Here is a 24,714-nt window from a genome sequence, read left to right as displayed (position 1 = left end):
ACTCCGTAAGGACCATGGGGAATAGCGGCTCCGCAGGAGACTGGGCACAAAAGTAAAGCTTTAGAACTACCTGGTGTGCACTGGCTCCTCCCCCTATGACCCTCCTCCAAGCCTCAGTTAGATTTTTGTGCCCGAACGAGAAGGGTGCACACTAGGTGGCTCTCCTGAGCTGCTTAGTGAAAAGTTTAGTTTTAGGTTTTTTATGTTCAGTGAGACCTGCTGGCAACAGGCTCACTGCATCGAGGGACTAAGGGGAGAAGAAGCGAACTCACCTGCGTGCAGAGTGGATTGGGCTTCTTAGATTACTGGACATTAGCTCCAGAGGGACCGATCACAGGCCCAGCCATGGATAGGTCCCAGAGCCGCGCCGCCGGCCCCCTTACAGAGCCAGAAGACAGAAGAGGTCCGGAAAATCGGCGGCAGAAGACGTCCTGTCTTCAACAAGGTAGCGCACAGCACACTTCACACTCCGGTCACTGAGGGTGCTGGGGGGGGGGGGCGCCCTGAGACGCAATAAAAACACCTTGGATGGCAAAAAATGCATCACATATAGCTCCTGGGCTATATGGATGAATTTAACCCCTGCCAGAATACACAGAAAAACGGGAGATAGGCTCCGCCCCCTTCTCGGCGGCCTTATCTCCTCAGCACACTGGCGCCATTTTCCCTCACAGCTCCGTTGGAGGGAAGCTCCCTGGCTCTCCCCTGCAGTCACTACACTACAGAAAGGGTTAAAAAAGAGAGGGGGGCACTAATTACGCGCAGTATTAAAAATACAGCAGCTATAAGGGGAAAAACACTTATATAAGGTTATCCCTGTATATATATATAGCGCTCTGGTGTGTGCTGGCAAACTCTCCCTCTGTCTCCCCAAAGGGCTAGTGGGGTCCTGTCCTCTATCAGAGCATTCCCTGTGTGTGTGCTGTGTGTCGGTACGTTTGTGTCGACATGTATGAGGAGAAAAATGATGTGGAGACGGAGCAGATTGCCTGTAATAGTGATGTCACCCCCTAGGGGGTCGACACCTGAGTGGATGAACTGTTGGAAGGAATTACGTGACAGTGTCAGCTCTGTATAAAAGACAGTGGTTGACATGAGACAGCCGGCTACTCAGCTTGTGCCTGTCCAGACGTCTCATAGGCTGTCAGGGGCTCTAAAGCGCCCGTTACCTCAGATGGCAGATATAGACGCCGACACGGATACTGACTCCAGTGTCCACGGTGAAGAGACAAATGTGACTTCCAGTAGGGCCACACGTTACATGATTGAGGCAATGAAAAATGTTTTACACATTTCTGATAATACGAGTACCACCAAAAAGGGGTATTATGTTCGGTGAGGAAAAACTACCTGTAGTTTTCCTGAATCTGAGAAATTAAATGAGGTGTGTGATGAGAACAAGGGCTCTACCCTCTCCTGAGATGGCCGCCCTTAAGGATCCTGCTGATAGAAAGCAGGAGGGTATCCTAAAATGTATTTACACACATACTGGTGTTATACTGCGACCAGCAATCGCCTCAGCCTGGATGTGCAGTGCTGGGTTGGCGTGGTCGGATTCCCTGACTGAAAATATTGATACCCTAGATAGGGACAGTATATTATTGCCTATAGAGCATTTAAAAGATGCATTTCTATATATGCGTGATGCACAGCGGAATATTTGCCGACTGGCATCAAGTCTAAGTGCGTTGTCCATTTCTGTCAGTAGAGGGTTATGGACACGACAGTGGTCAGGTGATGCGGATTCCAAACGGCATTTGGAAGTATTGCCTTATTAAGGGGAGGAGTTATTTGGGGTCGGTCTTTCAGACCTGGTGGCCACGGCAACAGCTGGGAAATCCACGTTTGTACCCCAGGTCGCCTCTCAACATAAGAAGACGCCGTATTATCAGGCGCAGTCTTTTCGTGGGCAAGCGGGCAAAAGGTTCCTCATTTCTGCCCCGTGACAGAGGGAGAGGAAAAAGGCTGCAGAAATCAGCCAGTTCCCAGGAACAGAAGCCCTCTCCCGCCTCTGCCAAGCCCTCAGTATGACGCTGGGGCTTTACAAGCAGAATCAGGCACGGTGGGGGCCCGTCTCAATGAATTTCAGCGCGCAGTGGGCTCACTCGCAAGTAGACCCCTGGATCCTTCAGGTGATATCTCAGGGGTACAAATTGGAATTCGAGACGTCTCCCCCTCGCCATTTCCTAAAGTCGGCTTTACCGATGTCTCCTTCTGACAGGGAGGCAGTTTTGGAAGCCATTCACAAGCTGTATTCCCAGCAGGTGATAATCAAGGTACCCCTCCTGCAACAGGGAACGGGGTATTATTCCACACTGTTGTGGTACCGAAGCCGGACGGCTCGGTGAGACCGATTCTAAATCTAAAATCTTAAACACTTACATACGGAGGTTCAAATTCAAGATTGAGTCACTCAGAGCAGTGATTGCGAACCTGGAAGAAGGGGACTACATGATGTCTCGGGACATCAAGGATGCTTACCTTCATGTCCCAATTTACCCTTCTCACCAAGGGTACCTCAGGTTTATGGTACAGAACTGTCACTATCAGTTTCAGACGCTGCCGTATGGATGGTCCACGGCACCCTGGGTCTTTACCAAGGTAATGGCCGAAATGATGATACTCCTTCGAAGGAAGGGAATTTTAGTTATCCCTTACTTGGACGATTCCCTGATAAGGGTAAGATCCAGGGAACAGTTGGAGGTCGGTGTAGCACTATCTCAGGTAGTGTTGCGGCAGCACGATTGGATTCTCAATATTCCAAAATCGCAGCTGATTCCGACGACTCGTCTTCTGTTCCTAGGGATGATCCTGGACACAGTCCAGAAAAAGGTGTTTCTCCCGGAGGAGAAAGTCAGGGAGTTATCCGAGCTAGTCGGGAACCTCCTATAACCGAGCCAAGTCTCAGTACATCAATGAAATGGTTCTGGGAAAAATGGTGGCTTCCTACGAAGCAATCCCATTCGGCAGATTCCACGCAAGAACTTTCCAGTGGGACCTGCTGGACAAATGGTCCGGGTCGCATCTTCAGATGCATCAGCGGATAACCCTGTCACCAAGCACAAGGGTGTCTCTCCTGTGGTGGTTGCAGAGTGCTCATCTTCTAGAAGGCCGCACATTCAGGACTGGGTCCTGGTGACCACGGATGCCAGCCTGCGAGGCTGGAGAGCAGTCACACAGGGAAGGAATTTCCAGAGCTTATGGTCAAGCCTGGAGACATCACTTCACATAAATATCCTGAAGCTAAGGGCCATTTACAATGCTCTAAGCTCAGCAAGACCTCTGCTTCAAGGTCACCCGGAGTTGATCCATTCGGACAACATCACGGCAGTCACCCACGTAAACAGACAGGGTGACACAAGAAGCAGGAGGGCAATGGCAGAAGCTGCAAGGATTCTTCGCTGGGCGGAAAATCATGTGATAGCACTGTCAGCAGTATTCATTCCGGGAGTGGACAACTGGGAAGCAGACTTCCTCAGCAGACACGACCTCCACCCGGGAGAGTGGGGACTTCACCCAGAAGTCTTCCACATGTTTATAAAACTCGACAAGTATTGCGCCAGGTCAAGGGACCCTCAGGCAATAGCTGTAGACGCTCTGGTAACACAGTGGGTGTACCAGTCAGTGTATGTGTTCCCTCCTCTGCCTCTCATACCCAAGGTACTGAGAATTATAAGATGGAGAGGAGTAAGCACTATATTCGTGGTTCCGGATTGGCCAAGAAGGACTTGGTAACCGGAACTTCAAGAGATGCTCACGGAGGATCCGTGGCCTCTACCTCTAAGAAGGGACCTACTCCAGCAAGGACCTTGTCTGTTCCAAGACTTACCGCGGCTGCGTTTGACGGCATGGCGGTTGAACGCCGGATCCTGAAGGAGAAAGGCATTCCGGATGAAGTCATTCCTATCCTGATCAAAGCCAGGAAAGATATAACCGCAAAACATTATCACCGCATTTGGCGAAAATATGTTGCGTGGTGCGAGGCCAGTAAGGCCCCGACGGAGGAATTTTCAACTAGGTCGATTCCTACATTTCCTGAAAACAGGAGTGTCTATGGGCCTGAAATGGGGGTCCATTAAGGTTCAAATTTCGGCCCTGTCAATTTTCTTCCAAAAAGAACTAGCTTCAGTCCCTGAAGTTCAGACGTTTGTGAAAGGGGTACTGTATATACAGCCTCCTTTTGTGCCTCCAGTGGCACCTTGGGATCTAAATGTAGTTTTTGGGTTCCAAAAGTCACATTGGTTTGAACCACTTAAATATGTGGAGTTAAAATATCTCACATGGAAAGTGGTCATGCTGTTGGCCCTGGCCTGGGCCAGGTACGTGTCAGAATTGGCGGCTTTATCCTGTAAAAGCCCTCATCTGATTTTCCATTCGGACAGGGCGGAATTGAGGACTTGTCCTCAGTTTCTCCCTAAGGTGGTTTTCAGCGTTTCACCTGAATCAACCTATTGTGGTGCCTGCGGCTACTAGGGACTTGGAGGACTCAAGTTGCTAGACGTTGTCAGAGCCCTGGAAATATAGGTTTCCAGGACGGCTGGAGTCAGAAAATCTGACTCGTTGTTTATTCTGTATGCACCCAACAAGCTGGGTGCTCCTGCTTCTAAGCAGACTATTGCTCGTTGGATTTGTAGTACAATTCAGCTTGCACATTCTGTGGCAGGCCTGCCACAGCCAAAATCTGTAAAAGCCCATTCCACAAGGAAGGTGGGCTCATCTTGGGCGGCTGCCCGAGGGGTCTCGGCTTTACAACTTTGCCGAGCAGCTACTTGGTCAGGAGCAAATACGTTTGTAAAATTCTACAAATTTGATACCCTGGCTGAGGAGGACCTGGAGTTCTCTCATTTGGTGCTGCAGAGTCATCCGCACTCTCCCGCCCGTTTGGGAGCTTTGGTATAATCCCCATGGTCCTTACGGAGTCCCCAGCATCCACTAGGACGTCAAAGAAAATAAGAATTTACTTACCGATAATTCTATTTCTCGTAGTCCGTAGTGGATACTGGGCGCCCATCCCAAGTGCGGATTGTCTGCAATACTGGTACATAGTTATTGTTACCAAAAAATCGGGTTATTGCTGTAGTGAGCCATCTTTTCTAGAGGCTCCTCTGTTATCATGCTGTTAACTGGGTTTAGATCACAAGTTATATGCTGTGATTGGTGTGGCTGGTATGAGTCTTACCCGGGATTCAAAAATCCTTCCTTATTGTGTACGCTCGTCCGGGCACAGTATCCTAACTGAGGCTTGGAGGAGGGTCATAGGGGGAGGAGCCAGTGCACACCAGGTAGTTCTAAAGCTTTACTTTTGTGCCCAGTCTCCTGCGGAGCCGCTATTCCCCATGGTCCTTACGGAGTCCCCAGCATCCACTACGGACTACGAGAAATAGAATTATCGGTAAGTAAATTCTTATTTTCTTGTTTTCCTATCCATTTTCCCTGGGAATGTGTGCTGATGGTGCTGGTTGTCACTTTGCCAACTGTTTATCACTGTGTCTTTGACATGGTTCCAAAGTGTGTGTGTGCATGGGGGGTGCCAAATTACTGCCTTGCCCCGGGTGCCAAAAATCCTAATTTCGGCCCTGGTCAAGGGTAAAAACATAAATGGACAATAGATAATTACCACAAGGGCCATCTAGTCTATTTCATTCCAAAAACCTTCACACACTGTTCAATCATTAATAACTTTCAAAATTTAGGATAGCCTTCTGTCGTATCCATAGCATGTTTACAGTCCATTACTGTATGGAAACACCTTCTGCTGGGTGGTTTTCCCACCTATTAACTATCTTTTCAGTTAAGTAATTCTTCCTCTAATTATCCTCTAAGGCAGTGGTTCCCAAACTCCGTAATCAGGACTCCAAACAGCTTATGTCTTCCAGGTCACCTGTGGAATCCTTAAAATGTGACGGATGTAGCCAAGCTCAGCTTGGCTGCAACTTGGCACACTTGCGATCTGTTTGGTGTGGGGCGTGTGTGTGTGTGTGTATGTGTGTATGCATATCATAGATCATATCTATGGTGCGATCACAGGTGCGAATAGTCATGGCCGCAACTAGGGGGGGGGGGGCTAAGGGGGCATGCGCCTCGGGTGCAGAATCTGAGAGGGAGCAGAGATGGGTTCTCTGCCTTCCCTCCTTTCTCTCAGCCCTAAGGGGCTACCTTCTGCAAGCTCAAAGAACCCTCACTGCAGGTACCAGCACCACCAATGAAACTCGCCCATCTCCAGCAACTAGAATGCTAATGAATGGGGCAGAGGCGGTGACCAAGGACTCACCGGCTGCCCCCTTTAATTTCCAAAGCGCTGGTCCATGGCTGCTCACACGCTCCTGTGCCTGTGTGATGTCTGCCCCCAGGCCTGTTCCCCAGCGCCTCCCACACGCAGCTCCACCAGAGGAGGACAGGGCCCTAAGGGGCTAACTACTGCCAGGTCCCAGAACCCTAGCTGCAGATCCCTGCTCCGCAGTACCACCAACGTGGATGCCTGGGTACCAACACCAAGCCCCCCCCCCCCCCCCCCCCTCCACCCCTGGCAACTATATCACTTATGAATGGAGCGGGGGTGGTCGTTCACACTCTCCTGTGCCTGTGTAAACTATGTCTGCCCCTGACCTCAGGGTCTCCCCCTTCCTGCGCGACAGCTCCACCAGAGGAGGACAAGGCGAGAGGAAGCAGCAGCAGATAATTAGTGTGGGCACTGGGTTGAGTTCTCTATATGCCAGGACAGCTGCTGCCTCCTAAAGTGTGGTCCTAACTCCAACTTGCATGCAGGGCTTTGTAGTCCTACGTCAGTTGGAGTCCCCCCCCCCCCCAGTGTGTGATACAGTGATTGCATGGCTTATATCAGGTATATAACACTAGCCACTCCACTCTGCAGCCAGGGTCACCCACATTGTGTGTGTGTACCTTCCCCAGAAAGTTGGTACTCCTCCTCTTTAATTGGTCCTAGGCCCTGACTGGAAGACTGGGCTTTGTATTCCTACAGCAGCTAGCCAGTCAGAGTCTCCCACAATATTGTATCTGAGGTGCATGTTAATTTTCTTGTGTTCCTATCCAATCTCCTACGGAATGTGTGCTGGATGTCTCTTTGCCAACTGTTTATTAGTGTGTTTTTGACACCGTTCCAGTGTGTGTGTGTGCGTGTGTGCACGCGCATGGGGGGGCACCAAATTACTGCCTTGTCCCGGATGCCAAAAATCCTAGTTTCGGCCATGGAATGGTCGCAGCCTGGTGTACCAAGTTGCACCCGCAGCACATGTGGTGGGATGAATGAGCATATATAATATAATATATAGTTCACCGCTGCCTTCCCCTGCAAGTGCTCATTTGCTGCGTTGTCCCTTCAGCCATGCAGCACGGCCGACATGGCAAACGACTTGAGGGAGCGCGCAATCGGGGGTTCACACTTGACCATGTGCCCAGTATGTCAGTACCATCTGCGGGATCGGAAGACATATTGCACAGTGTGAACCCAGGTTTACATCGGTGCCCTCTTTAAAACCACTTTCTCTAGCTCAAAGATGGATGGTGAACACTGTATCCATCTTATTTAAAATGGGTTTTACTGGTGGAGTTTACACTGTGTTCTAGGCAGGCACTAACTGCTGCTTGATCTAGTGGTCCTAATCCACCCAGCATTTGGCATGAATGAATAATCCCCTTTTCAGGTTATGTGGATGTTGTATCCACCAGGTGGCTGAAGATAACCACACAAGCACTTAAACCCCAATGTGTAATATAAACACACCGGGTGTGGTGTGGTATGTTAGATAGAATAGACCTAGGTCAACAGTGTCTAGGTCGACCACTATTGGCTGACTGTAAGTAGGTTGACATGTTTTCTAGGTCGACAGGGACTCAAGGTCTACATGAGTTTTTTACATTTTTTTTTTTTTTGGTGTCGTTTTCTTCGTAGAGTGACCGGGAGCCGCAATTAGTGCACTGTGTCCCCTCGCATGGCTCGCCATGCTTCGTGCAAGGTGCCTCGCTCTGCTACCGCTGCACTTGGCACAGGTTACCGTTCCCAATTGTAGTCCACATAGATCGTAAAGTATGAAAAAGTACAAAAAAATAAAATAAAATATGAATAACTCATGTCGACCTTTTGTCATGTCAACCTAGAAACCATGTCGACCTACTTACTGTCGACCAATAGTGGTTGACCTAGACAGTGTCGACCTAGAGACTGGATCCCAACACACCTTTAGTGCCTTCTTTCATTTGATGAGCTACCACTAACTGCTGCATTCAAAACAATATCTATTTGATAAAAAAAAAAAACAGTTCTATCCATGATATGAAATGTTATTTTTCTATCATTGATCTTATAAATGTCATTAATTCCGTTATCTACTCCATGCAGTTGCATCCAATTCCAAACTCACGCTGATTTTCTAGATTACATTTTTGTACACCCCCCTTCCCCCATGGAGCAGGTGAAAAGGTACAGTAGGCACAATACTTATTGTAAGGTAAAAATACCAGGATGCAGTGTAGAACCTCCAGTACAGCCCTCCCAATGCATAGTAATGCACTTGGAGGGGTTTAAATTGAATATTTTGAGGGGAATTCAATTGTCCATGGGGGTCCTCCGGGACTGTACAATTAGTCCCAAAGCGGTTGCCGCTGCACTGTTATCTGCAAAAAAATTTCAGAGCCTAAGCAGCCCCCCCCCCCCCCCCCCCCCCAAAATAAAAAATAAAAATCTGATAATTATGCTTTTTTTCTGCGAATCCGGCAGTGATAGGTCTATGAACGTATCATGGATTCTATGGGGGATATTCAATTGTTTGAAAAGTCCAGTTTGGTGTCTGTTTTTTCCCTGTATATTAGACATGGTTTCTAGGTCGAAAGGGACTCAAGGTCTAAATGAGTTTTTTTTACATATTTTTTTGGTGTCGTTTTCTTCGTAGAGTGACCGGGAACCCCAATTAGTGCACTGTGTCCCCTCGTCTGGATCCCCGGGAGCCCAGTGAGATGCTAAAAGCATCTCAAAGCTGCGATCGCCTCTGCCTGATTGACAGGCAGAGGCAGTCACAGGGCGGGAGGGGGTGTGCCAATGGTGTGCGGTCCAGACAACAGAGCCGTGTCTGGACCATTGCGGGGGCGGGCCGCAGCCGCTGCGACCCAGGACGTGGTGAGTAGCGGCCTGCCAGCGCACTGGAACTGCACTGGCAGGTTGCTACTCAGCGGGTGCATAAACATCATCGCTGTGCGATTGCTTTTGCACCCTTGCTGGGGGGGGGGTAGTGCCAGACTGGAGGGGTGGACTAGCCCTGTGATGAGCGTCCCCCTGCATGTCTGAGAAACTGATCATAGATGTGCTAAATTCGGGATGCCGGAGTGTCACTCTAGATGCAAGCTGGAAACTGCTGTGCTGCCCCCAGCCTCGGGTGCTTTCGGGCACCAACATAGACAGCATGGGCCGTGTCCCAGCCTCAGGCGCTGCATGGCAACCAGCATGGCGCTGCTGTCTGCCGTGACCCTCAGCCTCCCGACCACCCGCTAGACACTGTGGTTCGGGAGGTCTGCCATGCTGTAAATAGGTACCAGGTCGGATGATCCGGCTTACCCATTTACACCGCCTCCTACCCCGGGTCTTACCTGTGTCCAACCATGCACGCAAGCCGGGTTGGATTCCCAGAATAATGGACTCGAGGTTTTGGAGAAAAAATAAGAATTTACTCATTGGTAATTCTATTTCTCGTAGTCCGTAGTGGATGCTGGGGACTCGTAAAGGGCATGGGGAATAGACTGGCTCCGCAGGAGACTGGGCACTCTAAAGAAAGATTAGGTACTATCTGGTGTGCACTGGCTCCTCCCTCTATGCCCCTCCTCCAGACCTCAGTTAGGGAAACTGTGCCCGGAAGAGCTGACATTACAAGGAAAGGATTTTGGAATCCAGGGTAAGACTCATACCAGCCACACCAATCACACCGTACAACTCGTGATAACCTTACCCAGTTAACAGTATGAACAACAACTGAGCATCACTCAACGGATGGCTCATAACAATAACCCTTTATTAAGCAATAACTATATACACGTATTGCAGAAAGTCCGCACTTGGGACGGGCGCCCAGCATCCACTACGGACTACGAGAAATAGAATTACCGGTGAGTAAATTCTTATTTTCTCTAACGTCCTAGTGGATGCTGGGGACTCCGTAAGGACCATGGGGATTATACCAAAGCTACCAAACGGGCGGGAGAGTGCGGATGACTCTGCAGCACCAAATGAGCAAACACAAGGTCCTCCTCAGCCAGGGTATCAAACTTGTAGAACTTTGCAAAAGTGTTTGAACCCGACCAAGTAGCCGCTCGGCAAAGCTGTAAAGCAGAGACTCCTCGGGCAGCCGCCCAAGAAGAGCTTACCTTCCTTGTGGAATGGGCTTTCACTGATTTTGGATGCGGCAATCCAGCCGCAGAATGAGCCAGCTGAATTGTGCTACAGATTCAGCGAGCAATAGTTTGCTTTGAAGCAGGAGCACCCAGCTTATTGGGTGCATACAGAATAAACAGCGAGTCAGTCTTCCTGACTCCAGCCGTTCTGGAAACATATATTTTCAAAGCCCGGACTACGTCCAGCAACTTTGAGTCCTCCAAGTCCCGAGTAGCCGCAGGGACCACAATAGGTTGGTTCAAATGAAACGATGATAACACCTTTAGGAGAAATTGGGGACGAGTCCGCAATTCTGCCCTGTCCATATGGAAGATCAAATAAGGGCTTTTACATGACAAAGCCGCCAATTCTGATACACGCCTCGCCGATGCTAAGGCCAACAGCATGACCACTTTCCACGTGAGATACTTTAGTTCCACGGTCTTAAGTGGTTCAAACCAGTGGGATTTCAGGAAATCCAACACAACGTTAAGATCCCAAGGTGCCACTGGTGGCACAAAAGGGGGCTGAATATGCAGCACTCCCTTTACAAACGTCTGAACCTCAGGCAGTGAAGCCAGTTCTTTTTGAAAGAAAATGGATAGGGCCGAAATCTGGACCTTTTATGGACCCTAATTTCAGGCCCATAGTCACACCTGACTGTAGGAAGTGCAGAAATCGACCCAGCTGGAATTCCTCTGTAGGGGCCATCCTGGCCTCACACCAAGCAACATATCTTCGCCATATACGGTGATAATGCTTAGCTGTTACATCCTTCCTAGCCTTTATCAGCGTAGGAATCACTTCATCCGGGATGCCCTTTTCCGTTAGGATCCGGCGTTCAACCGCCATGCCGTCAAACGCAGCCGCGGTAAGTCTTGGAACAGACAGGGCCCCTGTTGCAACAGGTCCTGTCTGAGAGGCAGAGGCCATGGGTCCTCTGTGATCATCTCTTGTAGTTCTGGGTACCAAGTCCTTCTTGGCCAATCCGGAACGATGAGTATTGTTCTCACTCCTCTTTTTCTTACTATTCTCAGTACCTTGGGTATGAGAGGAAGAGGAGGGAACACATATACCGACTGGAACACCCAGGGTGTCACTAGCGCGTCCACAGCTATCGCCTGAGGGTCCCTTGACCTGGCGCAATATCTTTTTAGCTTTTTGTTGAGGCGGGACGCCATCATGTCCACCTGTGGCAGTTCCCATCGATTTGCAATCTGTGTGAAGACTTCCTGATGAAGTCCCCACTCTCCCGGGTGGAGGTCGTGTCTGCTGAGGAAGTCTGCTTCCCAGTTGTCCACTCCCGGAATGAACACTGCTGACAGTGCTTGTACGTGAATCTCCGCCAAACGAAGAATCTTTGTGGCTTCTGCCATCGCCACCCTGCTTCTTGTGCCGCCCTGGCGGTTTACATGGGCGACCGCCGTGATGTTGTCTGACTGAATCAACACTGGTTGGTCTCGAAGCAGGGGCTCCGCTTGACTCAGGGCGTTGTATATGGCCCTTAGTTCCAGTATATTTATGTGCAGACAAGTCTCCCGACTTGACCACAGCCCTTGGAAGTTTCTTCCCTGAGTGACTGCCCCCCATCCGCGGAGGCTTGCATCCGTGGTCACCAGAACCCAGCCCTGTATGCCGAACCTGCGGCCCTCGAGAAGATGAGCACTCTGCAGCCACCACAGAAGAGACACTCTGGCCCTCGGGGACAGGGTGATCAGCCGATGCATCTGAAGATGCGATCCGGACCACTTGTCCAACAGATCCCACTGAAAGATCCTCGCATGGAACCTGCCGAAGGGAATGGCTTCGTATGAGGCCACCATCTTTCCCAGGACTTGCGTGCAGTGATGCACCGACACCTGTTTTGGTTTTAGGAGGTCCCTGGCCCGAGTCACTAACTCCTGGGCCTTCTCCTCCGGGAGAAACACATTCTTCTGTTCTGTGTCCAGAATCATACCCAGGAAGGGCAGATGCGTCGTAGGAATCAGCTGCGACTTTGGAATATTCAGAATCCAGCCGTGCTGTTGCAACACTTCCTGAGGGTGTGCTACGCTGATCAACAACTGATCCCTGGACCTCGCCCTTATGAGGAGATCGTCCAAGTACGGGATAACCGTAACTCCTTGCTTCCGAAGGAGTACCATCATTTCGGCCATTACCCTGGTAAATACTCTCGGTGCCGTGGACAGACCAAACGGCAACTTCTGGAATTGGTAATGACAGTCCTGTACCACAAACCTGAGGTACTCCTGGTGAGGTGGATAAATGGGGACATGCAAGTAAGCATCCTTGATGTCCAGAGATACCATAAAATCTCCCTCTTCCAGGCTTGCAATGACCGCTCTGAGCGATTCCATTTTGAACTTGAATTTTTTCATATAAATGTTCAAGGATTTTAAATTCAGAATGGGTCTTACCGAACCTTCCGGTTTCGGTACCACAAACAGTGTGGAATAGTAACCCCTTCCCTGTTGAAGGAGGGGGACCATTATCACTTGCTGGAGGTACAGCTTGTGAATTGCCGCCAGGACTACCTCCCTTTCCGTGGGGGAAGCTGGCAAGGCTGATTTTAGGTAACGGTGAGGGGGAGTCACTTCGAACTCCAGCTTGTATCCCTGAGATACAATTTGTATAGCCCAAGGATCCACCTGTGAGCGAAACCACTGGTTGCTGAATTTTCGGAGACGTGCCCCCACCGCTCCTGGCTCCGCCTGTGGAGCCCCAGCGTCATGCGGTGGACTTAGTGGAAGCCGGGGGGGACTTTTGTTCCTGGGAACTAGCTGCATGGTGCAGCTTCTTTCCTCTACCCCTGCCTCTGGCAAGAAAGGATGCACCTCTGACCTTCTTGCTTCTCTGAGAACGGAAGGACTGCATTTGATAATACGGTGCTTTCTTAAGCTGTGAGGAAACCTGAGGCAAGAAAGTCGACTTTCCAGCTGTCGCTGTGGACACAAGGTCCGAGAGGCCGTCCCCAAACAATTCCTCACCCTTATAAGGCAAAACCTCCATGTGTTTTTTAGAATCGGCATCCCCTGTCCATTGCCGAGTCCATAAGACCCTCCTGGCAGAAATGGACATTGCATTAATTCTAGAGCCCAGCAGGCAAATGTCCCTCTGGGCATCCCGCATATATAAGACGGCGTCTTTTATATGGCCCAGGGTTAGCAAGACAGTATCCCTGTCCAGAGCATCTATGTCCTCTGACAGAGTATCTGTCCATGCTGCTACAGCGCTACACATCCAGGCTGAAGCAATAGCTGGTCTCAGTAGAGTACCAGAGTGTGTATACACTGACTTCAAGATTGCTTCCTATCCGCAGGATCCTTTAGGGCGGCCGTATCCTGAGACGGCAGGGCCACCTTCTTAGATAAGCGTGTCAGCACCTTGTCTACCCTAGGGGAGGATTCCCAACGTAACCTGTCCGTTGGCGGGAAAGGGTACGCCAGCAGTAATTTTTTGGAAATCACCACTTTCTTATCAGGGGAACTCCACGCTTCTTCACATAACTCATTTAATTCATGTGACGGGGGAAAAGTCACTGCCTGCTTTTTCTCCCCAAACATATACACCCTCTTGTCAGGGACAGGGTTAACCTCTGAAATGTGCAATACATCTTTCATTGCAATAATCATGAAGCGGATGGCCTTGGTCATCTTAGGCTGTAATTGTGCCTCATCATCGTCGACACTGGAGTCGGACTCCGTGTCGGCATCTGTGTCAACCATCTGAGATAGTGGGCGTTTATGAGACCCTGACGGCCTCTGAGTCGCCTGGGCAGGTCCGGGTTGAGACCCCGGCTGTCCCAAGGCTGCAGCGTCGTCAAACCTTTTATGCAAGGAGCTTACATTATCATTTAAGACCTTCCACATATCCATCCAATCAGGTGTCGGCCCCGACACCACATTTATCCGCACTTGCTCCGGCTCCACGTAACCCTCCTCATCAAACATGTCGACACAGCCGTACCGACACACAGCAGACACACAGGGAATGCTCTGACTGAGGACAGGACCCCACAAAGGCCTTTGGGGAGACAGAGAGAGAGTATGCCAGCACACACCACAGCGCTATATAACCCAGGGATATTCACTATAATAAGTGATTACCCAATAGCTGCCGATTTTTATGTCTTTTGCGCCTAAATTTATGTGCCCCTCCCTCTCTTTTTTTTATCCTTCTTGTACCTGGATACTGCAGGGGAGAGCCTGGGGAGCGTCCTTCCAGCGGAGCTGTGAAGAGAAAATGGCGCTGGTGTGCTGAGGAAGAAGGCCCCGCCCCCTCAGCGGCGGGCTTCTGTCCCGCTTCTGTGTGAAAAAAATGGCGGGGGTTTTTACATATATACAGTGCCTGACTGTATATATGTATGTTATGCCAAAAAGGTACTTCAATTGCTGCCCAGGGCGCCCCCCCCCATCAGCGCCCTGCACCCTACAGTGACCGGAGTGTGAAAGTGTGCTGGGAGCAATGGCGCACAGCTGCTGTGCTGTGCGCTACCTTAAATGAAGACAGGAGTCTTCAGCTGCCGTTTTCAAGCTTCTGTTCTTCTGGCTCTGCGAGGGGGACGGCGGCGCGGCTCCGGGAACGGACGATCGAGGACAGATGCCTGTGTTCGAACCCTCTGGAGCTAATGGTGTCCAGTAGCCTAAGAAGCGCAACCTAGCTGTAGACAGGTAGGTTTGCTTCTCTCCCCTCAGTCCCTGTAGCAGTGAGTCTGTTGCCAGCAGAAGCTCACTGAAAATAAAAAACCTAACAAATACTTTCTTTTACTAGCAGGCTCAGGAGAGCCCACTAGGAGCACCCAGCTCTGGCCGGGCACAGATTCTAACTGAGGTCTGGAGGAGGGGCATAGAGGGAGGAGCCAGTGCACACCAGATAGTACCTAATCTTTCTTTAGAGTGCCCAGTCTCCTGCGGAGCCCGTCTATTCCCCATGGTCCTTACGGAGTCCCCAGCATCCACTAGGACGTTAGAGAAACCCTTTTACACCACCTGCAATCCCAGGATTTTGCGCTCTCCCGTACAAAATCCTGGGATATTTCAGGCGGTGTTAAATGGGTACAATAGATTATCTATTACAGTACATTACCCATAAAGTTCCCAACGCTTGGCACCTAAACAAAAGCGTGCTCCAGATAGACACTGCACTTTATCTAAAACAGCAAAGTAATTGCTTTATTTTAATTGCATTCACTTTTTCATTTTTGTTACTGCAGCTTAATCTTAAAATACAAAATAATAATTATTTTATTATTATAGGTATTTATATAGTGCAGACATATTCCGCAGTGCTTTACAGAGAATATTTGGCCATTCACATCAGTTCCTGTCTCAGTGGAGCTTAGGTTAATTTTGTTGGGATCCAATTAACCTACCAGTGTATGTTTGGAATGTGGGAGGAACCGGAGTACCTGGCGGGAACCCACGCAAGTACGGGGAGAATATACAAACTCCACACAGTAAAGAGCCATGGTGGGAATCAAACCCATGACCATAGTGCTGTGAGGCAGTAATGCTAACCAGTACACCATCCGTACTGCCCCATAATGTTGGCTAGGATGGATGTGGTGCGCAACTATTGCGGTCAAATACAGTGCGCAGGACGTAAAATACCCTGAATTGCTTCCTGGGTCAGTGGTTCCCAAACGTTTTGGAATCACGGCGCTCTAGAGTATCAGAATTTTTTTTTCATAGCACCCTTAGGCCAAATGTTTCTCACGGAGAAATTCAGAAAAAAATATTAAGTAAACTATATTTATACCGTATGTCAACCTGATGTTCAATTATGTGGTGAGGGACAGTATTCACTTCTGTTTGTCTGCATATTTTATCATTGGAAGCCACAAGCATCGGTTTTGCCCATTACACCGACCATAAATAATTTGAATTTGTCCTGGACCACCAATCCAAGGCACCCCTGCAAGTGTCCTGAGGGACGCAGTTTGGGAATCACTGTCCTAGGAAATGCATTAATACTTTGACTGCCAGATGTTTCTCATACCATGCAGTTAAAACTGTGGTCACTGGGAGCTTGTACTGTGCTCTGTGGGGATGGAGCTGCACTCAGGTAAAGGATAATGATCTAGTCCCTCTGTACACTACTAACTGCTGGAGGGGGTTTGTTGTACATGGTTGTGCCCCACACACTGGCTTCTCTCCTGTGCCAGGCGCGCCCCCGCCCCGGCTCCACTCCGAGCGCGCCCCCGACCGCTGCGGCTGGCCGGGGTGCGCGCCCGCGCGCGATGCACTCTGGGAATGGCTGCGCAGCTCGGGTTGGCTGGGGGAGCAGACAGCGGAGTTTTAATGTCCGCCATGTTGGCCGTGGCGTACTGAGGAGGGAGGGAGAGAGCGAGACGCCTGAGCGCAGAGACCCCCACGGAATAACCCCCGGAGCACCGAATAGCTCGCAGAGCCCCATGAGGAGGCGGCCCGGAGGGATTTCCGCGCACGTCGGTCGCATGGCTCTGTGCTAGACGCTGGACAATGAGCAAGTTGTCGTTCCGGGCGCGGGCGCTGGATGCGTCCAAACCGTTACCCGTCTTCCGCTGCGAGGACCTCCCGGACCTGCACGAGTATGCCTCCATCAACCGGGCCGTGCCCCAGATGCCGACCGGCATGGAGAAGGAAGAGGAGTCGGTAATGATTGCCTCCCCCCACCCCACACTCCCCCCGCATAGCTCTGCGCACAGCATGGCGGCCATCTTCTGTCCTCTCGCCGCCGCCTTGGGAGGGGTGGCGCAGGGGGCGCTCCCGGGCCTCTGGCTCCCCGATAGCACCGAATGTGGTCACTAGGGCCTGTGTCCGGAGCGTACGTACCCCTAGTTCAGTGGCCGGAGGGGGTTAACGGGGGTAAATCGGGCCGGGAAGGCACAAAGGGGGTCACGTGACGGGCCGCGGTCGGCCATTTTGTTGTGTGTCTTCTGCCTTTGGGCTGGGCTTGTTGTGAGCGCTGGGAAGGTGCAGTGGCTGCAGCGGGCGGCAGGGGGAGTCCGAGAGCAGGCAGCGCTCACCTTGTGGGATGGTTTGTGTACATCCAGATCTGACAGGAGCACAGGGAGGCTGCAACTCTTCCTCTGCCATACAGCCCATGCCACACTCCTGCCCTGCCTGTCCCAGCACTCCCGAGCACATTGCATGCTATTTGGTTACCCTGAGAGATCCTGGCACACACCGATTATAAACATTACACTGATTTTCTTGTGTGCATGTAGTGGCAGCAATTTTCTGTGTCTTGATTTTAATACAGTTTTGCAGTCAGTACCTAAGTGTAAAGTTGTTTTGGTTACGGAAAATCCTCTTGATTTGAATTCATATAGGTTTTTACCCACTGCATCAGTGTTCTGGCCACAGTTGTTTTCATGTCATGGAACCAGTTACAATATTTGGCAGTGTTTTGGGCACAGTGTTTACTTTCATGCTTTGTAGGTCTTTACTTTTCTTTGTTTTGTTAGTCATCGTATTGTTATTTAAGAATGACTGATGTAAAGTACATAAGATGTTTTTAGGATATATGTAGGTTTTGTTACTGACTCAGAAAAAGAAACAAATTATAATATCCAAGCAAAGTGGAAGTCTTGTTAGTTTTTGTTTTTGCCACAAATAGATATCTATAAACTATTTATATCCAGGTTTTATTAATCAAGTGAATTATATTATGTTCAAAGGGCAAAAATGTTTGGTTCTGCAATGGCACATTGCACATTCTGGCATCGGAAGTGTTTCTTGCACCTTAGTGCAAAGGAAACGTGCCGACGCCGTAATTCCTGTAAATGGCCGATATGGGTGCAGCGGGTATCGCCATGATGCTTAGCGGCACATCGGTTTGAATTGAACTCCGCGGGTCGATTCGGTTAGCGCATCGGGGTTGTAGCTCCTTGGTTAAGTGGCCAGAGATATTCAGTTGACTGTATTGTGCCCGGCACTCTGGACTTGCACTGTCCACATCGTTTTGAATTTCCCCTTTATGGTATGATCCTGTGTCTGTTTAGCACCTGACTTTAAGGTTATTTTGTCAAATTTTGGTCTGCTATATACAAATGGTTTCCATAGCAGCAGCTCCTTTTGCAGCATTTCACCTGAAGGGAAAGGTGCTGTAATGAAATTAAAGTTCTGTTTGTGAAGTTTACTTTCAGTTTGTCCATTCTGCATCTTTAACTTTTGTCAAACTGTGGTTTTCTTTTCCACAAATGTCTGTCTTCTGATACCTTGTTCTTTTCCTGCACACATTCATTTTACAAATGTTGACTGCTTAGTCCATCAGCTGTTGCTATGGCTAGTTGCTTTCTGGTATTTTCCAAATACGATTGTGACCTTTTGGTTATATGTGGAACACGTGACAGTCCGTTGGAAGAAATGTGAATAATTTATGATTTTAACTAAAAACTGTCAGTGTATAAACTGCTTGAGCTATTTATGAGGCATTTATCAATTAAATACATATGTGTCTATAGCAGCAGTAGTTCGGTATGTAATGCATTTTGACAGCCATATGTAACTTGTGCGGAGAGAATGTACGTTCTAAATTCATATGTAAATGTAAACTCTAATTACATCGTGTGAATTACAACTTGAGTAAGTAACTAGTTTCACTTTCAGAATTGTAAGAGCAGTCTGCAGCCCTGCGTAATGGCCTTTTTATTTACCTTTCCTTTTACTATTTGCTTGGTAAATAGGCAATTATCTGTCATTATCAGCACTTGGTCACTGAAAAGGTGTTCTTTTTCTTCTAAGAATAAATACTTAAAGATTTTTAGATAAGATTTTTTTTATAAACTACTGACATTACACAGTTCTAACCTGAAGCAAGGTAAAGATGGTATTTTCCAAATTTCCTTACACGCTGACAGTTCTGAGCAATTATTATCCTCATATGGTGCCATGCGTTGTCTGCAATCCCGTTTAAAAAATAATAATAAAAAAAAATGCATAACTGGAGAAATACATAATACAGTTATCTCCTGGTTAATGAACTAGTATGTCAATTCAATCTGCAGACAGTTGAATAGTGCTGGGAATTAGCTCTCGGCGCTTTTCAGTTCTGCTCAATGTTAAGTCGGCGATTGCCCGTTCTTACGGGCTTAACAGGTTGAATTGTCGGGAGATCGGGCATTCTCCGACTTAACTGCCCGGTGCGATTTGTGATTCCCGTCAGAATCGGCATTGCGCCGGCCACGCGCCATCACTTTTGTTGGTTTTCTATTCGCACCCTCGGGGGTGTGAGAAGAAATCCCTACAATTTAGTTTCACATGGTGCTGTATTGAATAGCGCCGGGAGCTAATTTCCGGCACTATTCAACGGTCGGCAAATTGAATTGACCCTTATGTGTAGTCAAAAATGCTATATAGTTGTAAAGAAAGTTGATATCCTGTGGCTGTTTTTAGATGTGCAGTAATTAAACACTGGTTATTGGCACATGAACGCGCATAACCCGTGTTTATGTGCGGTGTGAAAGGTGCCAGGGTTGTAATACTGGGTCAAGTGACCCGGTATTTCATCCCAGGTCGTGAGCAGGGTTGACTGTGTTCAACCCGGCTCACTGTGCGGTGTAAATGGGAGCCGGGTCGATGCGACACGTTTCCCATTCACTCTCTGGGTACGGGCGGCGCTTGGCGATCATGTGATCTCCAAGCGCCGTCGCTGCTGACTGCGGTGTGAAAGGTTCCTGAGGCGGGTCGCACCCTGGAAGCTCCCGTGTCATGCCGCCTGAGGCGGTGTGAAAGGGGTATTACATTTTCAGAGATGTACTTTTTTTTATTTTTAATGTTAAGAGGGCGATTCTATTTTTTTTTTTTTCTCCATTTAGCACTAGACGGCGCAAAGCAATTAAATTGTTGCTCCATATAGACGCCCAGTAGCCGCAGGGTTGACACTTAAGTGTGTGTTTAGCCTTTTGGCATCCAAACGGGAGTTTGGACACACAAAGTTGGACTTTAAGATTGGTTTTTAGCCATTTACGCAGCTAAACCCATTTTGTTTGGACGCGATGTGCATGGGCGCCTAAACATCAATTCAGTTGTGCCAATTTGGGCTTCTAAACAGCCTCATTTAGATGGGATTTTTAGACGCCCAAAACAAATTAAATTGGCCCCTATAATCCGTAATGCTGAGTGAGCACCCAGCCCCCAGTTTTAAATAAAAAAGTGAATCCCCTCCCCCCAAACAAGATTGAATCATTCTATCCTTGCTACGGTTTCCATAGCACAGATCAATTGTTTGTACCGTTGGGCACAAGTGTAGCGGGCGCACATTTCTTCTCTCTCCTTTCTGAGATGGTAAGCAGAAATCCGGCCAATTGTGTTAGACGCCCAAACAATTGTTACAATTCAATTGTGTTTGGGCGCCCATGCACATCGCGCATGTAATGTCCAAACAGACCGGGTTTAGCAGCCTAAAACAGCTAAACTCCTCCAAAGTCCCAAGGCTCCACACATTTTTTTTTTTTGTGGCTACTGGACTCATAAACAGAGCAACAATTGAATTGCTCTGTTCTGCGTCCCCTGGTGGTAGCAGCAGGGTGAAACAATTGAATTTACCACATAGGGTGTTATTTTGCACCCTCGATCTCATCTAAAGTGACAGGAGATCGTAGAGCGCAATTCAGTTGTTTTTTTTCTTTTTCATGCTGATTGCGGCAATAAAGGTCTGGTTTAGCCGCGATCACGGAAAGTGCCGTTTTGGGCATCCAAATGGGTCACTTTTTGCTCATTTCAGCTTGCCACCATTGGGGGGATGCGAGCTGAAATGTAGACGCTGGCGGCCATCGTGCTCGAACTGTGCTATTATTAAATAGCTATGTTTTGGTACCATCTAGTGGCTGCAGGCGGACAAACAATTGAATTCCACCCATATTGTTCATTCTAGTAACAAATGCTATATCTCTAGTTCATCTGCTTGTGTACACCCGATATGTCTGTGAACGATGGCCTGCAGCACAGCAGATGCTGATATATCTGAGATATATTGGTACATCTGCATGTGTGTACGGGCAACCCGCGAGCCGCCTGTACACTGGCTGGAGGGACCACTGACATCGCAGCTGGCTAGGCAAATTCAAATGCGAGCTGCCAATTGGTAAGTGTGTATAGTTTACTAAATTGTCTGCTCTGTTGGAGTGACTGATAAATCTTTTAAGTGTGTACCCAGCCTTAGGGGGGAAGTTAGTTGTTTCTCACTGCAGCCGCAACTAGATTGTTCCAAATGCAGCAGTTCAATTGTTTCGTTTGGGCACGCAGAGCTGCGGGGAGACACCTTTAAGCTTGTAGCCACCTGAGCTGAAAAGTGACCCATCTGGGCACTTAAACGGCACTTTTCGCATAGCGCCCAGCGCTTTGGTCAGATTTAGCTGTTTCATGCGGCTAAACCCGGCCTGTCTAGGCGCGATAAAACAAACACAATTGAATATCGCCTCACAATGTCCCGTCACTTTAGAGCTGGGGTGGGGAACCTTTGGCCCTCAAGCTGTCGAACTACACATACCAGCATGCCCTGCTATGTACAGTTTTGCTATTTGACATGCTAAAACTTGCAGGGCATGCTGGGATGTATAATTCAGCAACAGCTGGAGGTCCGCAGGTTCCCCAGCCCTGCTTTAGAGAGAGTGGAGAGATTGGTGGGTGCAAACAGAACTCTGTGCTGTTTGGTACCTCTGTCATAATCTTGATGTTCCAGCATGTGGTAACCGCATTCTGGTCAGCACTTAAAATGGAAAATGCAGCTTACCGTTACTAAGCCTCAGGTATTAGTTGCGTTAAATTGCATGTCGCGACTTAAGTGCTTGACTTAAGTGCTGGTCATGGTGCAGTAAATTGAATAGCTCCGGGCACTCACCCTCGCTGCTTGCTAATTGAGAATAGCACCCCCCCCATATAGGGTGGAGTTCGGTAGTTTTTCGGCACCCGACAGGAGCTATTTAATTGTTTTGTCGTGAGGGCCCATTGTTTCCGCTCGCTTCCTTTTGAGGTGGTAAGCAGAAGGTCAGACTTTCGCGCAGCCCAATACTTGGCTCAGGTTTAGCTGCTGTATTCGGAAGTGCATTTGGGCACAATAATTCTACATCGTAAGGTGCACTTAATTTGTACTAGTGTGTCTGTCATGCCATATTGTCTATCACTTTAGATGGGCTGATATGCAATTGTTCCAGCACTGGAAGACCAGTTCTTTTTTTTTTTTCGTGCTGGTCGTGCCCAAATTGACCAGGTTTAGCTACATAAACCGCTAAACCAGGTATGTCCAAACAGCGGCCCTCCAGCTGTTGACACAACACATCCCATCATGCCCTGACACGGCTTTAGCATTCTCTGACCACAAAACTGTGTCGGGGTATGCTGGGATATGTAGTTTCACAACAGCTGGAGGGCCGCAGTTTGGACATGCCTGCGCTAAACCCATCTAAACTGTTAGGAGCAACAGGAAAAATGTCTAAAAAGCCCATTTTACAATGGGGCTTGCGGTATTTACACCCAATCTGAGTAACAATTGCATTGTTATCATATTAAGGATAGTCTTGAGAAGCTTATATTAAGTCTAAGAAAGAATGAAGTTAGTAGATATATAAATTGAAACTTAGTTGGGAAAACTGGAAGCAGACTGCAGTTATCCTAAAATGGTTCATGTTGGGAAATATGTATATGCTCACGTAGGGACGCAATGGGATGTAGTCAGGATGCCGGCGGCCGGGATCCCAGTGGTCAGAATACAGATGCCGGGATCCCGACCGCCAGAATACTGGCAGCACCGACACAGCTGTTCCCACTGCTGGGTGTCTACGACACCCATGGAGTGGGAATAGAACCTGTGGCGAGCCACCGAGCCCGCAGCACTGCGAGCGCAGTGAACCCGCAAGGGCATTCTGGCGGTCGGGATCCCGTTGTCACTATTTTGACCGCCGGGATCCCGTACCCAAACCGACACAATAATGTGTACAAGTAGGAACAAAATGTCCTTTTCCAATGAGATTCTATCACCAGTAGACTTCTTCTCAGTAAACCCCAGATGGCACACCAAATGCACACTTGTGTTTTGTAGTGAGCCTTTAGATATGAACCACAGAAAGAAAAGAATAAAAAAAATCTAATTCAGCACCGTATAAACAGGATTCTTTTAATCTAGTGTAGTAATTTTCCATAACAAAACACATGTAAAATGAAAGCATTTGACAAATAATGACAATCCTGTAATACAGATGAATGGGTCATCTACCAGAGTCCTATGAAAAAAGGCACATCTTACATAGCTTGTATCCTTCCCGGGTCCCCACTAGACGACGTGCAGAGTGTCCCTTTTGATTAAAGTTCTCAAGTGCTGATGGTATTAGTAAAGATCCTCTCCTCGTTCTGCTTAACATGTTTCAATATAGATAACTTTTCTCAAAAGCCAGATATATAGTGTACAGGAAATGCTAATACATTATTGCATACCATAGGTATAAACGTATACCCCTTTCAGACTTACAAAGCCGGGTCGCTTCCGGGAATGTATACACAGGTGGTTCCCGGGTACGACCTGGCTTGGGACCGCTTTCAGACTTGCTGCTGGGTTGGTGACGTCACCACTGACCATCTCCAAGTGCCGCCACCTCCTATGCAGAGAACGGGTGCAGGGTCGCCTTGACCCGGGCTTACCTGTTCACACTGCACACCTCAAGGGGCGATTCCGGCTTCAACCCAGGTCGCGACCTGGGATGAAATGCCGGGACGCTCAACCCGGAATATTGCTTTAGGACCCTTTCAGACTAAGCAAAATCTTGGGTTGATGCACGTTCACGTGCAAAAACCCGGGAAATTTTTACTAGTCTGAAAGGGCTATTATTATGGACATACTCTCATGATTGAGAAAAGCTTTGGTTTGCTGCTCCATAATATCCCAAATGCCACAAATAAAAATAAAACTCAACATGGTGTAATACATTTAACAAAAATATACTATGCTACGGAATGATTGGAAATGCTCATGATAGAGATCACAATTTTTCAGTCATGTATGTAGTGATTTAGCAACTGTGAGACTGTTCCAGAGAGCCAGTGACCCCAGGAGGACAAAAATAAAACAGCATACGGCTAAACCCGAGTAAAGTGCTGGACACAATGCGAAAAGTGACGTTTCACACTTCTGCTCACCCGCATTGGGGGCTGCAAGCAGAAATGCTGGCATCGGCAGCTGTTCACACCTAAATGGAGCAACAATTAAATTGCTCCAGTGGATACCTGGCACTGACAGCCTCACACCCACACTCCCTGGTGTTTGGACGCCTAAACCACAAATTTAGCACCCATTTCTTTCAGCACCTTATGAGGCTATGAGAAGGGAGCAATTTAGGTTGAGAAAATGTATTTTTCCTGGCGCCT

General features: G+C 48.6%; 1 protein-coding gene across 2 annotated transcripts in view; it reads left to right on the top strand.

The window, feature by feature from the left end:
- Positions 1–24,714, top strand: part of EPC1 (enhancer of polycomb homolog 1) — a 127,579-nt gene that overhangs the window by 23,662 nt on the left and 79,203 nt on the right. The window contains exon 1 of one of the 2 annotated variants that reach the window (XM_063922079.1): positions 16,605–17,007. The exons of the other annotated variant lie outside the window; for it this stretch is intronic. Within the exon in view, the coding sequence (XP_063778149.1) occupies positions 16,855–17,007 (153 nt within the window). The 5' untranslated portion in view covers positions 16,605–16,854. Of the gene's footprint in view, positions 1–16,604; positions 17,008–24,714 lie in introns of those variants that run through there. 2 annotated transcript variants of the gene reach the window in all.

Source organism: Pseudophryne corroboree, chromosome 5 (genome assembly GCF_028390025.1).
Source record: "Pseudophryne corroboree isolate aPseCor3 chromosome 5, aPseCor3.hap2, whole genome shotgun sequence".
NCBI lineage: Eukaryota > Metazoa > Chordata > Amphibia > Anura > Myobatrachidae > Pseudophryne > Pseudophryne corroboree.
Note: the sequence above shows the minus strand (reverse complement) of the source record. Positions and strands in the feature narration are given on the sequence as shown.